At 30.0% G+C, this 16,392-nt stretch overlaps 1 protein-coding gene across 1 annotated transcript in view; it reads left to right on the forward strand.

Moving 5' to 3' along the window:
- sima (HIF-1 transcription factor component sima) overlaps positions 1-14,412 on the forward strand; it is a 310,255-nt gene extending 295,843 nt beyond the window's left edge. The window contains exon 12 of the mRNA XM_088273719.1: positions 13,208-14,412. Within this exon, the coding sequence (XP_088129845.1) occupies positions 13,208-13,636 (429 nt within the window). The 3' untranslated portion in view covers positions 13,637-14,412. The remainder of the gene's footprint in view (positions 1-13,207) is intronic.
- The last annotated feature ends 1,980 nt before the right edge of the window (positions 14,413-16,392 follow it).

Raw genomic sequence — 16,392 nt, forward strand, 5'->3', positions numbered from 1 at the left:
CCAATATTTATTAATAATATTTTACGTATTTAGCGAGACAAAGTTGCTATTTGGATTTTAGGACTTTTTGGAATCTTTAAATAATTGTGATAGATAATATATTGCTATGGACTGATCGTGTATTTTTGAGATTGGCGTTTTATGATATTGTCTGATATTGTTGAAGCCTTGGGAATATTTACCGTTTTTACTGGAGAGATGAAACAAATATACATAATTTATTTTATATCCACTCTGTATCTTCCGGCTCCTTTCCGGTGGAAACTCACAGTACAAATGTCTACAAAACAAATGCGACCGTCTCTTGAACACATGATTGCTAATCACTGTTGTTTAGCACTTGTGTGTCGATTTCGGTCGCTTTGTCAGTTGTATAAAACCAGAGTTATTTTTAAATGCTGTAGATTTTATACAAGCGGTACAAGAAATACCCGATGCATCATTCTATTTGAAGGCTCATCTCATAAAAGAGGCTGCCGCACAGTAAGCTAGACGACCATTTTAGGAAGAAAAAATTTGTAACATCGTACAAAATAGTTTTAATAACAAAGTAGTTTTACTTGTGAATAATATATTATTTGTTTTGGTTTATGACATGCTTCAAAGTTTTACTTATTCAATAAAGCTCTTTTCACTCCAAATAAATGTTTTTGAGATTATTTTTTACACAATTTTCTAAATGTGATGCAAATTCGAAGAGCACACTATTATTTAATTTTTTATTTGAACAGAATTTTTATCGAAATATCACGGTATTCGAAAAAAAATTCAATACCGTGCAAGCTCCTGTAGCTTCCATTAAATTTCTGACAGTATATTTAAGACCTTTAAATGTACTGTCAGAAAAATACTGTCACAGTTGCATCATGATACTTTCATAAATTTCGTAAATTTCAAGATAAATTTATTTACCTCATAAATTGTTTTGAAATATATATTTGTTTACTACATAAAAATATTATTTAAGTACTTAAAATCTTCACAACATATACTTAATGAAATACTAGCCCCAAGTTCGTATTCAGGTTTTTGACAAAAAAAATGGTGTTTCTTAAATACATGTCAAATTCATCAAAATGAATGGATATTAACGTGAGTTTGGCGTCTTCCTGAAATCGTCGTGTAACCCACAGTGTGCCGGCGAATGTGGGTTCCAGCGCATTCGCCGCAAGTTTTGGCAGAACTAAATCCCAACACTGGAAAGTGGGTAGCGTTAGGAAGATCTCGAATAGAAAAACTGGACCTTGTAAGGTCTGTTCGTACACGAGCTTTCGTTATGTCGCTACAGTTCGGGTAAGGTGCATTAGGCCAGCGGCTCCCAACCTTTGCGGTTTCAAAATTTCTAGTTCACCTTTTATTACCTCATAATTACGTCAAATTACTTATTTCGCGGAAAAAGTTGTGGAAATATTTCATTCGTCAGGAAAGTTTCATATGATTTATATGAATAATAAATTAGGTTTCATTTTCATGTTTCAATTTAAGTCATTTGAAGGAAAAAAATAAATACACTGTTTTATTATTACATTTTTTTTATTGTAAGGATTACAAATATAAAAATAAAAACGTAATATTGTCTTTAAACTGTCTCAAAAATTCATGTATTTAATTATTTAATTACAATTTTAAAATGTAACACCAAGTAGGATCAATATTTTTTCTAAATCGGGTGTATCGTTTTATAATTATCTTTCTTTACACATAATTTTTTAATATCTTTTTAAAAAGCATTCACTATTGAATTCTTTAACATTTTTTTGGATGCCAATTAAAGAATACTGCATAATTTTATTTTTTACGGGAGAGATGTGTTTGATTTCGGGACATTAATATTGAAGTTTAAAAAAAAGGTTCACAATTTTTTTTTTATATCAAGATACAATTTGAACAATTTTTCAATGAAATTTTGTTGGTGTGCATATCTCGTTTTTGGGACAACTTAAAACACGACTTTTTAAAGCAGAAAATTTTCGATTCACTGGTTGGGACCCTGTCGCCGGATGCAGTAGATTGATAAGGTCTTGATTGTAAATGATAATTGATTAGATTCGCGCGAGATATAGATTTACCGAGTACGGATAGTGAATAGGTTTCCGAAGAGTTATTTAGTGTCTAACGATCACCGAGCCTTGTTACCGCGGAAGAGCGTAGGAAGGGATTATAAGGGCAATATGCATCTAGTCTGGTAGTCGCTTTGTCTGTACGAATTTACCCCGAACCATTACAAGTTGTGGCTTTAAACATTTAACCAGCCTCAGAATATCCCCTGGCATGTTGTATCTACCGCCAGTAGATACGAGATGGCTATCTGCTGATAACGAAATTATTATGTAATAAAGTATATTATTATCTTTATTCGATGTTGTTGTTTCGATAATACTGTATATATTTATATGTGTTTATGAAATATATATAAAATGATAATAAATTTATTATTATTATTATTGTGAATCGTTCGTCGATTTAAAAAATTGAAACAATAATAGAATTCAATAAATTTGCCAAATATGTGCATTCGAAACTGTCTTGTGTTCATTTATTTTCCTTGTTCCTTTAATTCCTTTCCTCCACCTATTTTTCCTTAACATATCTCGAGATAACTCAACCATGAAATTGATGGTAATTTATTAAATACCTCATATTATCAGTGATTTTACTATTTATCAACAATCTCTTATATTTTTTTACATAAATTTTTAGACCCCAAGTTTTATTATTATGAAATCTTCTTAGGAAATCAACACCACATACAAATATACTGTTTATTTACGTTGGCATTTAAATAGAGACTAGTAAGTTTTTAGAGAAGGTGATGTCGAAATCTAGGCATTTACAGGGCTTACGATCTTTCATTGGCTTGCTTAAGTGATCTTATTATACGTTGTGTAACATTCACCATTGGGCATGTGACATTGACACTTCCCTAAATTTTATGAAGTATGGAACAAATCACATGCCAGATCGAAGCATCATTCGTTAGAATTCAACAGTCGAAAAATATTGGATTAAAACAAATTCAGATATTTGAAGACATTAATCTATCAAAATGATTTTGTCTATATTTTTTGTAAAAAAATGCATTTTCTGAATTTCTTTCCGAATTTTATGAATTAATTGCCGAATTTCTGAATATATTGATTAATCTCGATACACAGTTTTTGAACTCGATAGACTTCACGCGAGACATCTATGGTGGGACGAGGCAAGCCTTTTTTTACTAAGCAGAAACTCTTTGATTTGTATGTGAGGTCCAAAACCTGGATTATATTCACATACTTGAGAAACGCTAGAAAATACCAATTACATTTTTTATTTAAGCTTATAATTTGACCAGTCAATTTATTTACAACATTGTAAATAAATTGTATTTGTTAATGTTAATTTTTAAACAGGATTTTGATAAAAGTAAGCACCAGGGGTGGCGCCAGATTTATCTTTAGGAACTTGTGTGTTGCCGTACTCACTCGGACTTGTGTAACAATTCCTAGTAGCGCCGTAAGTAGGGCAACCTACTTCGGGAGTAGGTTAAAGGGCTGTAACGTTCCTGAGTACACTACCCAATACGCTTCGGCGTTATGCAACGCGCATACCTTCTTAACATTTTAAAATGGGGAAAGTATAAATTAAAATCGATAAAATTAAGAAAGGCGTGTTGAGATGGTTTGGACATGTGGAACGTATGAGTGAGGAAAGGACGGTTGAACAAATTTATAAGGCAAATTTAGTGTGGAAAAAGAAGCAGAGGAAGACCGAGGAAAACTTGGCACAATCGGGTATGTTAAATACTTGAAAGCGGCCGGGTAATCAGTCCTGATAAAGAAGCGGTTAGCGTCGAAACCGGTAGACATTATAATTAAGTTGTAATCAAATATTTATAGTGATTTTAAAACAAAATTGCATTTTAATTATTCCAATCAAATGTATTTTTTTGTTCTTTTTCCGAGCATAGATTTCGTATAAATTGAACGATCTCAATTTCTTAAAACATATAAATAAATTAAACAATCAGTCAGGCGCCATCTGTTGGCATTGTGTGATAGTTTCACATGTTTTATATTCATAAGGAAAGTTAGTTTGATGTAGTTTGCAATTATGGTACGCGTGAAAAGTCATTAGAAATCAATAAGGATGGGTTGAATTTGTTAGGATAGTCAAAACTTTTTTTTTAGTCGAAGTCATTTATAACGTCAAAATCCTTTTGGTTTAGGATGTAAATGAAAAAACGTGTAAGAAGTCATTACAAATCGATAAGGAATGGTCGAAAATCAATATATTATATACTTATCACAAAAGAGGTGAAGTATTTTTTTAAATGAAGGGAATATGGAAGTTTGGGCAATCACAAGACTTTCGACCTGGCATTGGCTAACTTAATTGATCACTTTATACACTGTTACCTTCGCCATTCTACCCATTATTAAACATCCATATTGCCTCAATTTTTGGATATTTTATATATTATATGAAGTACCTGAACCTGCTGTCATATATCAGATAAAGAAAAAATATTTATAACGTAATGGAAAATATTCAATACAACACTCTCCTTATCATTTATCGTTCACTTTGTGTAATATAACTTAAAGACACTACTTCATGACTATCGGTTTCGGTATAATCATTCCATTATCAAGTCAAATTGTAACAATTCGACCTGATGACGGAATGATTATTCCGAAACCGGTAGTCATGAAATAGTGTTTTCAAGTGGTATTACACAATGTCAACCATGAATGATAAGAAGAGTGTTATATTACCATACCACAAAATTAACAACTCATTATATACAAAATATATTTATTTTTACAAAATACGTATTTAAATAATACAAAATAGTTGGTAAATATACAATACATTTCAAATATAACGTTTCTACCTCTCTAATAAAGTAGATACTTGTGTTTAGAGAGGGAGTTCATTATACAATTTTTTTTATAAACAAAGTAAATTAAACAAAGTAATTTAAAATTAAAATAAAATAAAAAATAAAAAATATATAAAAATATTCTTTGGTATGGAGTCTAGGTAGGGGTGAGTCTTATATTTTGGATGGTAATGATAGAGGGCATTAGAGTCACTACAAGTCTATGGAGATTGCTTAAATTTCTTAGTTAGAATAGTAAAACTTGTAGATTTTACTATGTAGTCAGTAAATTACGATGTTTTTTTTACAGATTAATGGAAAAAATCCACTATCTAATCAGTATTTTCATTACTCTATTTTAAGTTTTGTTCTGAACAACCATGAACCCTTACAAAATTAATATAATTTGTGATTAAAGAAAACACTTGTTTTTTACCACTTGAGTTTTATTATAGACTACATGTTTCAGAAGTTAAACTTCCATCATTCAGGTCTGTATAATAACTAATATAGTTATTATACAGACCTGAATGATGGAAGTTTAACTTCTGAAACATGTAGTCTATAATAAAACTCAAGTGGTAAAAAACAAGTGTTTTCTTTAATCATTGTAACAAGTCTTACCACAAAGTTAATGCCGAAACAATAAATAAAATTTAATTTGTCATCTCAAACAGTGAACAACCCAATGTTTATCTTGAATCTCTCTAAGAATAATGGACCTAAATTTTATTCATCTTCCTTCGTGCTCTTCTGCGTTAATCCCGTGATTTCAGCACTCATAACGTGAATATCAAACGTTTTTTTGCCTTTCTTAATTTGCATAAACAGGCTTTCCTTTTTCGTATAAATTAAATTATATTTTTTATTTTGTGTACTTATTTAGACGACGTCTTATATTCTGCCATGGAAGCCTTTATATTTATAATCTTTGCAATAAAAACGAAAATATGCGAAATAAAGCTACATATTTTCGCTTTACTGTTAATAATCTTAAGAAATTGCGTTTATAAATAGTGGTGGATTCCCCTTATCTATTTACAGTAAGTAGAAGAAAGTTACCTATTACGGTTTTTTAGGAGGAAATTTTTAAGAAATTCTTTTCCAATAAAATAAAAATACCCTTATTTGAGTCTTTTCGATACTTCAATTTATTTTTATGTCAATATTTATACATTTTTTTTCTTCATGCTAATCTAGAAATAACATAAAGAATACAGCATCTTGAGCATAAGAATAAACCCACTCACATTTAGGAATAGTCTTTAAAACTGATAAAGTTGAAGCCTAAGTAGGGCCATGATAAGCGGTGTTGCATAAGCTGTACCTAGAATCCAGAGCCAGTTGACGTCTGGTTATTCCAAACATAGAATGAGTTGTAACTTTGCAGAAACAAATAACGAAATAATGTGGTAACATGTTTTATATTAGGTAACTTTCCTGTATTCGTGGCGTTTTTTATTCTTGTTTTGTTACTTTACGTTGTGCGTGGGGTCTGGGGTTCTAATCCCGAGGGAGTAAAATAGGATTTATAAATAAAACACTCATATTTATCTTATATTATCCTGAATAGGTCGGTATGGCACCTGAATCGCTGGACAGGTCATATTGCCATATTTATTTTACTATCCGTCGGGGTGTAATAGTTGGTTTAACAGTGTTCTTTGCACCATTGGGAACAAAATAGACTGTAGTTTAAGGATATATTTGGGAAGTATTCACGATTCTATATACTTAATGAAAAAAAAAATGCTAATACTTTTTAGCTCATTTTTTGAACTTTATAAAAATTAGACAACATTCAAACTTCGTTTAAATATTATTGTACTTAAAATAAAGTGGTTAAAAACAAAGTTTTTTTATAATTTTAATGAAAATGTACTCAAATAAAACGATAAATCATTTTCATCCAATAGATTATTTTTATCTCTGAAAAATATCGTGTATTTCTTATAAATTTATTGCTTCGCTTTGAAAATTTTCGCCTTCGTTTTTTTCTTTCTATGCGACCTTTTTTAAAAATATCAAGAATATATCGTCACTGTTCTGATAAACAGCACTAAGTACAAAAACATGGTTCTGTGATATTCCGCATTTAATAAAATGTGGGACGCTTCGAACTTTTACAGCATAAAGATATCTATATTGTTTTTAATGACTTTTGTTTGATTTTAGTTCAGAGTAAAAGTATAACAATTAATAAAACTTAAATTAGAATGCTTAGTGTCGTTTTTGATATATTCATATTATTTACATGAACATATTATCATTATTATGTAAAATTTACAACATTTTGAGTGTGTCCAAATACTTGTTGACAAAATCTGGATTATCTCCAATTACAGGAGTTATTTTCATATTATTTTTTTGACATCTCATCTTTGATGAGATGTCAAAAAAATAATATGAAAATAACTCCTGTAATTGGAGATAATCCAGATTTTGTCAACAAGTATTTGGACACACTCAAAATGTTGTAAATAAATTATCTGGTCAAATTATAAGCTTAATAATAAAAATGAAAATGGTATTTTCTGGCGTTTCTCATGTGTGTGATTATAATCCAGGATTCGGATCTCACATACTAATATAAGAGTTTCTGCTTAGTAAAAAGCTTCTTTACATCTCACCAATAGATGTCTCTAGTGAAGTTCTAGTGATTCATGAACAAGGTTTCTAAATTGGTTCATATATATAGAACTTCCAAGAATTTGAGTAGCGTGGTTGTCAATAATGGGTAGAATTGGTGAATGTTACACGTGTGTAAAGTGATCACTTAAACCAGCCTATGACGGTCGTAAGCCCCGTAAATGCCCAGACTTCCATAATCTTCTTCATCTTTGATGAGATGTCAAAAAAAAAAAAAATTATGTAAAATGTTTTATTTTCGTCCCGTATTAATATCGCTACGATTTTCAAAGTTTTTTACAATAAAATCCCGAAATAACTAATCGTGAAGTAATGAAGTATTTTTTTTCACACAGCCACAAATCGACACATTTGAGTTTTTTTTTTAAATTTAGTTTTTAAATATGTAGATCATTATATTTATAATTCCGAATAACAAATCAAATCATTTTGCAATTATTTTACAATTTCTTGGACGCAAAACTCGGACAACATAATACAAATTTAATTTAATAATAATAATAAAACCCTTATCCGCACCCCAATGGTGCATAGGGCACTACTGCGTCATATAAACGCAGTGTTATCTTGATCGTTTTACACATGAAGGAAAGGTGATCAGCCCTCCGCTTCAGGTACCAGTCCAGGGTAATATTGAATAAGTATTACAGTGAAAAAATCACTTATATTTATTTTACCCCCCTTGGGAATCGAACCCGGGACCTCCAGAACGGTAGCCGAGCGTGGCGACCATTACACTACGGAGGCGGACAAATTTACCTAGATTAATACATATTATATTTTATTTTATTTTTAATTACACTTTGCGATTTACGATAATATACATAGGAAGGTTCGGTATATCAACAGGAACGTTGCCTCGTGAGACTAGTCAATATGATCTACATTGTCTCGTTCATAGGTACACATATCCACGTGACGCAAGTGGATTGTATATGGGACACATGTGACGTCACACGGGTTAAATCAGTAATAATTTGTGACTCTAAACTGACATTTTATTATTTAATGAACAGGCAAATGATAGTAGCTGAGGTGTGTACCTTCTACGGCTGTATGCCTTTATAAGCGAGAAAAAAAGAGAAAAAACATATAAACATATAAATTCCAGTAGGAATAATTTAAAATTATACAATATTTTAAACATGCCATTTTCGCACTTACTTACTTTTTTCTCAAAAGCGATGATATACAATCTTGCAAGAAATACTTCGCCATTTTATTACAGACACGTAACCGGGTAGTTTTCTCACGAAAACTTTCAAAAACTTTTAAGTCCGTTACTTAGTGTTTTAATATCGTTCATATTTTTGTTTTTAAGTATTTTCAAATACTTGAAAGTGGCCAAGCCAGGAGTCGGATCCGTCGGGGTATATGTATGAGTAGATGCATGAATGTGGAAGAGGCGAAAATTGTGTATAAAGACAGATTGGTGTGGCGTTCTATTCTCTCTGCCTACCCCTGTGCAGAAACGTTGTGATGGTTAGTTAGGTTTAGTTAGTTCATATTTTTATGCTTTAATTTTTTAAAGTAGAAGAGAGAATGTTCCATGTTCCAGTTTATCCTACCATTGATTGGCCCAATTACTTACGTAAAACTTTTAATTCTCTCAATTCTCAAAATTCTCAAAATCAAAATTCAGAACGCGGACGACCACGCAAGAAGTCGGTCGTGCTTTCGCGCGCGATTTTAAAAAAATATACATTTATCGGAATTTTTCTGTTTTATAAAATATTTTTTTTATACGTATACGTATATATTTATGTATAAAAATATTTTCATATGTATTTTTTAAACTCCTGACCTTTCAATGACTATTTTGTTTTTCAACCATATCTTTATTTCGAATTTTTTTAAATTTTGATTTTAATTTAAAAGAAAACGATGTTTTATGAAGAAAAAAAATCAATTACGTCAAATCTTACAAACTGACTAACTTTGTACATATGGAGTAAACCCATCACTTAACAATTAATTATAAAACATATAAAGGTGGAGCCTAAGTATGAAAATAATAAGCGGTGTTGCATAAGCCGTAGCTAAATTTTAGTGTCACGTGGATATTAGTCAATTCCAAAAAGAGGCACTGCACCAGATCGACACAATATTTAGTTGACTGATAATCATATATTGCTCACTCCTTTCAACAACGTCATATATCAAAAATCGTCGATTTTCAGTTGTGCATGTTTTTGGAATGCCCAGAAAATGTACTATATCTCAGCGAAAGTGACATATTTTTAACTTAATATTTACCCGCTATAGGGCAGAAAGTGTTGTTTTTGCATTTTGAAGAAAAGGTACATATTATTTAATTATTTTTTTTTAAAGATACTTAATATTTTACAAGTGCAGAAAAAAACCTTTAGGTTTTACATAAAAAGATCTGTTGCACAGAAAAAAGTTCAATAAGTGGCTTGATATTTATTTTTAATATATTTTACTATCTCCCGAAAAATACATATTTTTTTATAAATGACGTTATTGAAAGAAGTGAGCGATACGTGCAAAGTAATAATTTCTCTATCTTAGGTCCAAGGTAATATAGAATTAAAAATTCTCATTTATTTTGACCCCACTGGGAATTAAACCAGGGTCCTCCGGCATGCAAGCCAAACGCAGCTAACCACTACACTATGAAGGTGAAGTGATTCTAAAATTTTGAAATTACCTAACCTCCGAATGACTAAAATCTAGCTAGAGCTTATGTAACGCTGCTTATCTTGTTCCTACTTAAACTCCAAGTTTATAACATTAATAGTCTATTCCTAAGTGTGAGTGGGTTTACTCTTTATGATTAAAGTTACCATAATTTCATGTAATCCTTGAGTGAAAATTCTCAGCAATAACACTCGCTATCTTTTTAAAGACATGAGTTTATACAATTCTATGATTCTAAATTGGCAATGAAGTAACTTAGATGTATGACTTTGGTTCTGTGATTTTACTTCTTAGTTTAGGTACATAGGCTTTGTCAGCACGCTCGGCAACCGTACTGGAGCTCCCAGGTTCGATTCCCAAGAAGGGCTAAATAAATATAAGTGATTTTTTCACATTAATATTTATTCAATTTTACCCTGGACTGGTGCTTGAAGCGGAGGGCTGATCACCTTTCCTTCAAGATAACAATGCATTTATATGATGCAGTGCCCTATGCACCATCGGGTGCGGATAGGGGTTTGAAGAAGAAGAATTATATACGTTTTGTCCCCCTCCGTAGTGTAGTGGTTAGCGCGTTTGGCTGACGTGCTGAAGGTCCCGGTCTCGATTCTCAAGGGGGTCAAAACAAAATAGTAGTGATTTTCAATGAAGATAACACTATGTCAATATGATGCACTGCCCTATGCACCATTGGGTGTGGAAAGAGCTACATAGGTTATGAATTTACTTAGTATATACTTATATACGTACTTAACTATTCAATTCAATTCAATTTATTCAATTAAATTCAATTTATTTATTTCAATTAGTATTTACATTACAAACTATAAAAAATTCAATCGTATACAGTAAAATACATTAAAATAAAATATATGCAAAAACTATTGCTAAAGGTGTAAGGCTATCACTAAGAGTTCTTATAACTACTTAGGGTATGGGGATGAGTGATTCTTTACTGGGATATTTATTTAATGTTACCCTAGACTGGATGTTGAAGCGTAGGACTAATAATTTTACCTTCTTGAGAATATAATGAAAGTATTAATACTGCGTCGATTTGATGAGAATTATTTTATTGTTGAGCAAATGAAAATGGTTTTTTATCTCGAATCCTTCTTCCACCATCCTTGATTATCCCTCTCCTTACAAGACAGTATTTGAGTGATGTAATAAAATCATGTAATTTGATGTATTTCTTTATTTGAAATGTTTTGCGTAACAATAAATCAAATACACTTTTGAGCTTAAAAAAAATATCTTCCAGCCAAACAAAATACAATTACTGACTTAAAATTGACATTCTGTCAATTCTCAATTTTAATGGTAAAAAAATTGGCACAATTATACATTTTATGTACTTTTATGTCTGTTTTTATTAGATTTTCAAATGTAATGGAACCTACCACTTATTTTTGTATGTAATTCAGTCTCTTTTAGGCAAAATCGCATTAAAAAAATCTAAAATTTTGACTAGTGCAGGTTACAACCGTAAAAGTGTAATTGTGTCACTGGCACAAAGTTAAGCTTAAATCTTACATCGTATTCAAGAGACGCTTTATTGGAAAAAAAAACAGAAAAAGTACTTGTAATTTGGATAGAAGATTTATCTCAAAAACGATTTCCCATATGTGGATATTTAATTAAGGAAAAACCTGTTCTGCTTTTATTTTTATGATTTTTTATAAACTTTTTTATGCAATTATTGGTACATTCTATCATTTTGATTTAAAGTTATGCAGTTTTTAAAAATAATGGAACCCATCCCCCAGTTTTGTATGTACTTTAAGTCTTTTTTTAAATGATTTTTTTATGTGACTCTCCGTGGATCGTATCTATCACATTAAAAGAGACCCAAGTGTATATTTGTTTATTATTTTTTATTTACTTGGTAAATACTACTATTTCTTAAAATCTATTGTGACAAGAGTGTGGATGCATTCCGTATCATGATACGTATTTACCAAATGAAAATCAATTTTAAAATGGATGGATATTACCACAAAGTGACTGCCAAATCAATTAATGGATAATGTATATTTACCTCTAGCAATAAGCCCACCAATGTTAGAAATATGCTTTTCATCTTTTGTATGTGTGTGTGTGTTTTTTTTTCATAAATGCACATCATGTTCGTTATGCATTATAGTAGACTAGAAAATATATTGTATAAGTTACATTATTTATTGTATGTGCTCTTTTGTAAAATAAGATATTTCTTCACATCATGACACCTTGAATAATACACTGTTTTTTTATATTTAAGAATCAATTATGTTTATCATGGAATGGTGCATTTGTTTTTTTCTTTGTATCTATTTGCTATATTTGTTTCATCGCCTAAATCCAATAATTTTTTCTTATCTATTAGAAGATTGTGACATATCGCTCACTCCTTTCAACAACGTTATATTTAAAAAAATCGACAATTTTCAGTTGTGCATGTTTTTGGAATGCCCAGAAAATGTGCTATATCCCAGCAAAAGCGGCATATTTTAAACTTAACATTTACCCGCTACAGGGCAAAAGCGTTGTTTTTGCATTTTGAAGAAAGGGTATGGTTTAATTCTTTTTTTAAATATACAAAATATTTTTCAAATGGAGATAAAACATTCAGGTTTTACAATAAAAGTTCAATAAGTGGCTTGATATTTATTTTTAATACATTTTATTATATTTTTAAACTTAAAAAACAATCTCCTGAAAAATCAAGTTTTTTGGTATATGATGTTGTTGAAAGGAGTGAGTAATATGTATCTCAACAATTTTATTAGTATATGGTATATTAAAATACACAGAAACTTTGATATAAATTCACTTTTTAATGAAATTTATTTCAATCCAAATTATACTAAGCACTTAATTGACATGGCAAAAAAAAAAGTTAATATTTCTCAAATTACACTTTCTTGATGGTACCTGATTTTTTTTTTGCAATGGGCCAATGATTTGTTTTACAAAGTTGAACTGTTTTTATACCTCTGTGTTTTCTTCAATATTGTTCAGATTTTAATAAGTTTTTTAATATGTTTACAGGAAAAATCTAATCCGGGTGATATGAAGAACGATTACCATGTCGCGGATGATCCGTATCAGAAACTTCCATCGCTGACGACTGGCAGTTCGCCTCTCGTAAACAATCTGCTACCGAGGGTGTCAAGTCTGTCTATGAACTCGAATGGAAACAATATTTTATACAGCAATCAGCGACCCAGAAAACTGGATGATCTTATCCCGTTGACCATTTCGACGTTTAACAATGCTCTGCAGAATGAATCCGACCCGGTCTTGACCACTGTTCTTTCTCAACACTCTCCCGCATCCGCAACATGCAACATCCTTCCGAAAATCTACAGTTTTTCTTACATGATAGACAGGGATGATAACAGAAATCTGGATGACCTCCCTCCCAACGAGTGGTCAGTCTCTGATGACATGCTGGACGGGTACAATACGTCCATTTGATCATTGTTTGAAGACCTTCTGTAATAATGTGTGTTTGCATGAAGGTTGAATCTGGACGTAAGGGTTTTGACAGATTGTCTTGTTGAGAATTAACAATTTATGCGGTTGAAATTATAGAGTTTAAGACACTTTTTCACTCTGCGAGTGTCCGCCATTGTTTTGTCATCAAATTTCTAAATAAGTTCATTATATATCAGGATGTAGGTATACCTAGAAAACTACTTATTATATTTCATTGTTTCATTTTTATTCTTTGAAATAATCCAATGTCGGACGTAAATTGATGTTTAGTTTGTTTTTTTTTTTTAATGAGAATTATGTTTAACTTTTTTTTTAAACAGTGTTGACTTTTAAATTCTTTACTTCTATAGATTAAAAAAATATGCCTATTTTTGTATTCAATTTTTTTTACATACATTTCAAAATTCTTATTTTATGTCAACAAATTTTAAATATAAATATAATGTATGTAAAACTGTGTAAAGATGTTACAGTAAATTAATATTTTTCTTTCATCCCAGATATTATGTAGTACTATTTCCTAGTTGCTTATATATATTTTTTTAAATAAATAGATACATACTAGTTATTTCCAACATTGCATTTGTGAAGAGAATAGTGAAATTTTTAAATTTATGTCTTTTTCCATAACACTCGTAATAGATTCAGTGCTGAGCTAAAGTTACTTTAAAACATTTTTGAATTTCATAGAGTATCTAAGACTACAGCTTTATATAATTCATATAATTATATGCAAGGCTTTTTTTTAAACAAAACAGGTCCCAGAACTAACTTCATGTCAAGCTTTTCACTAAAAAAAAATCATGTTCAAATATCATTTAAATATTCATTACAATACCATATTTTATCATGTTGGTAAAATATATAAATATGGATTATTATTACGTAAGCGCCAACATTGTTTCGTCTAATTGATTTTTTTTTTTTTTTTAAATGGCCATTTAAAAAGGTGCCGGAACACCGCTTCACCGCATTACAAGAAAAAAGGGGCCCTGATTATATGTACCATATTGTTCCCAAAGTATCAAGAAAATATTAGAAACTTTTTTTGAACAATTTTTTAGGTGCATCGTCAACACTGTTTGTCAATTTCTCACGATTTAGATTATAAATAATTAGAATTAAGATGGCATTAGAAAATAAGCATTTATATAAATATTTCTGTACTTTTATAAGCAGAAATATACTTTTTCTTCGAATTATAAACAATTATATTTCTTTGCTTTGAGGGTACTTCTTAAATTAATTACTTGATAATATTTCACATTGTAAACCACTTAAGGGGTAAATAAAGACACTGAATAGGAAAATATTTTTTCAAATGCTAGTTTTACAGAACATGTCAAATAATAATATATTTTAATTAAGAAAGAACTGTACCATATTTTACAAAATTTAACGTTTTCATTGTGAAAAAATGTTATTTTTACACGTTAAAGCTCATATCTACAATTATATGATTTCACACTGCAATTTGTGAAGCTCTTCGTTTTAATTCAGTTTTTTCTCATACTATTTTACATTCATATTAAAATTGCCCTTTGAAATCATAAAAAAAGTGTATTTTATTATTAATACACTACAGCTTACAGTATCCTTGAAGTTCTTACCTCTAAGTGGAATGTGGTTATAGTTGGAAGCAATAGTTTGTTTTGGTTGTTTTTATTATGACTGTTTCTTTTTTAATTAATGTTTTGCTTAGTAAATACCACTATTTCTTAAAATCTACTGTGACACTTCATTTTCAAACACTGTTTGAAAATGATGCGGAATGCATCGAAACACGTGTCACAGTAGATTAAAATCACAGTAGAATAAAATCTAAAATTTATTAAAATAAATAGTGGTATTTACTAAGTAAAACATTAATTAAAAATGGATAGATTTTACCACAAAGTGACTGCTGAATCAATTAATGAAATGACTATTTCTACCTACATCTTTTTAGTTTGGCAGATATTCAAGTGCAAGTAACAAAATAATGCTTACACCATACATGTGATAAAAATGTTAAATAACTTAATGCAACTTGAAATCTCTGACAATTTAGAAAAAGCTTAAAATATATTGTCAATATATTAGTTAAGTAGGATATCATTTTCTTTTTTTTATTAATATTAATTGTTAAGTTATGCTCATAGATGTTTGTGTAAGTTTTTCTTGACCTGCGTATTTAACAAAATTATATTTACCCATATATCATTATCAGCCATCATTGGTTTATGGGGTTTTCTATTTTATTCGCTGTCTCGTATACTTTGAGTTTTTCGTATTGTAAAAATTGTACAAAATTTTCAAATGACGACCTTTTAATGACCGAATTTATGTTACAATATGTTATTTTAGAAATTTCTTAGTGATAAATCTGTAAATAACTCAATATCTGTACATTTACAAATTAACGACACAATTATCTTATGGTTTATACGTGTTATCGTAGTTTTCAAAAAAATTATTAGCTTTTCACACATCTTAGTGATAGGTATTAAACATTAGGCTTAAATTAAATCATATAAACGGATACATTTGTAATCAATTTCCCACATTGGACATTTTTTGTTGTTGTTTTAAATCTTTCTGGTAAAGAACAATTCGTACAGATAAGGGTTCATCATTTTATCATGTATACATTTTACTAATGTAGGCGCTCGTTTTTACTCTCCATTTTTCAATTATGTATATGTAAAACTAAATAACTCTAAATGTTAATAATATTCATGTTACCTCTTCTCAAA

The sequence above is a fragment of the Brachycentrus maculatus genome, unplaced genomic scaffold, assembly GCF_059751285.1.
Source record: "Brachycentrus maculatus isolate JH-2025_06_01 unplaced genomic scaffold, ASM5975128v1 h1tg000598l, whole genome shotgun sequence".
NCBI classification, from domain to species: Eukaryota; Metazoa; Arthropoda; class Insecta; order Trichoptera; family Brachycentridae; genus Brachycentrus; species Brachycentrus maculatus.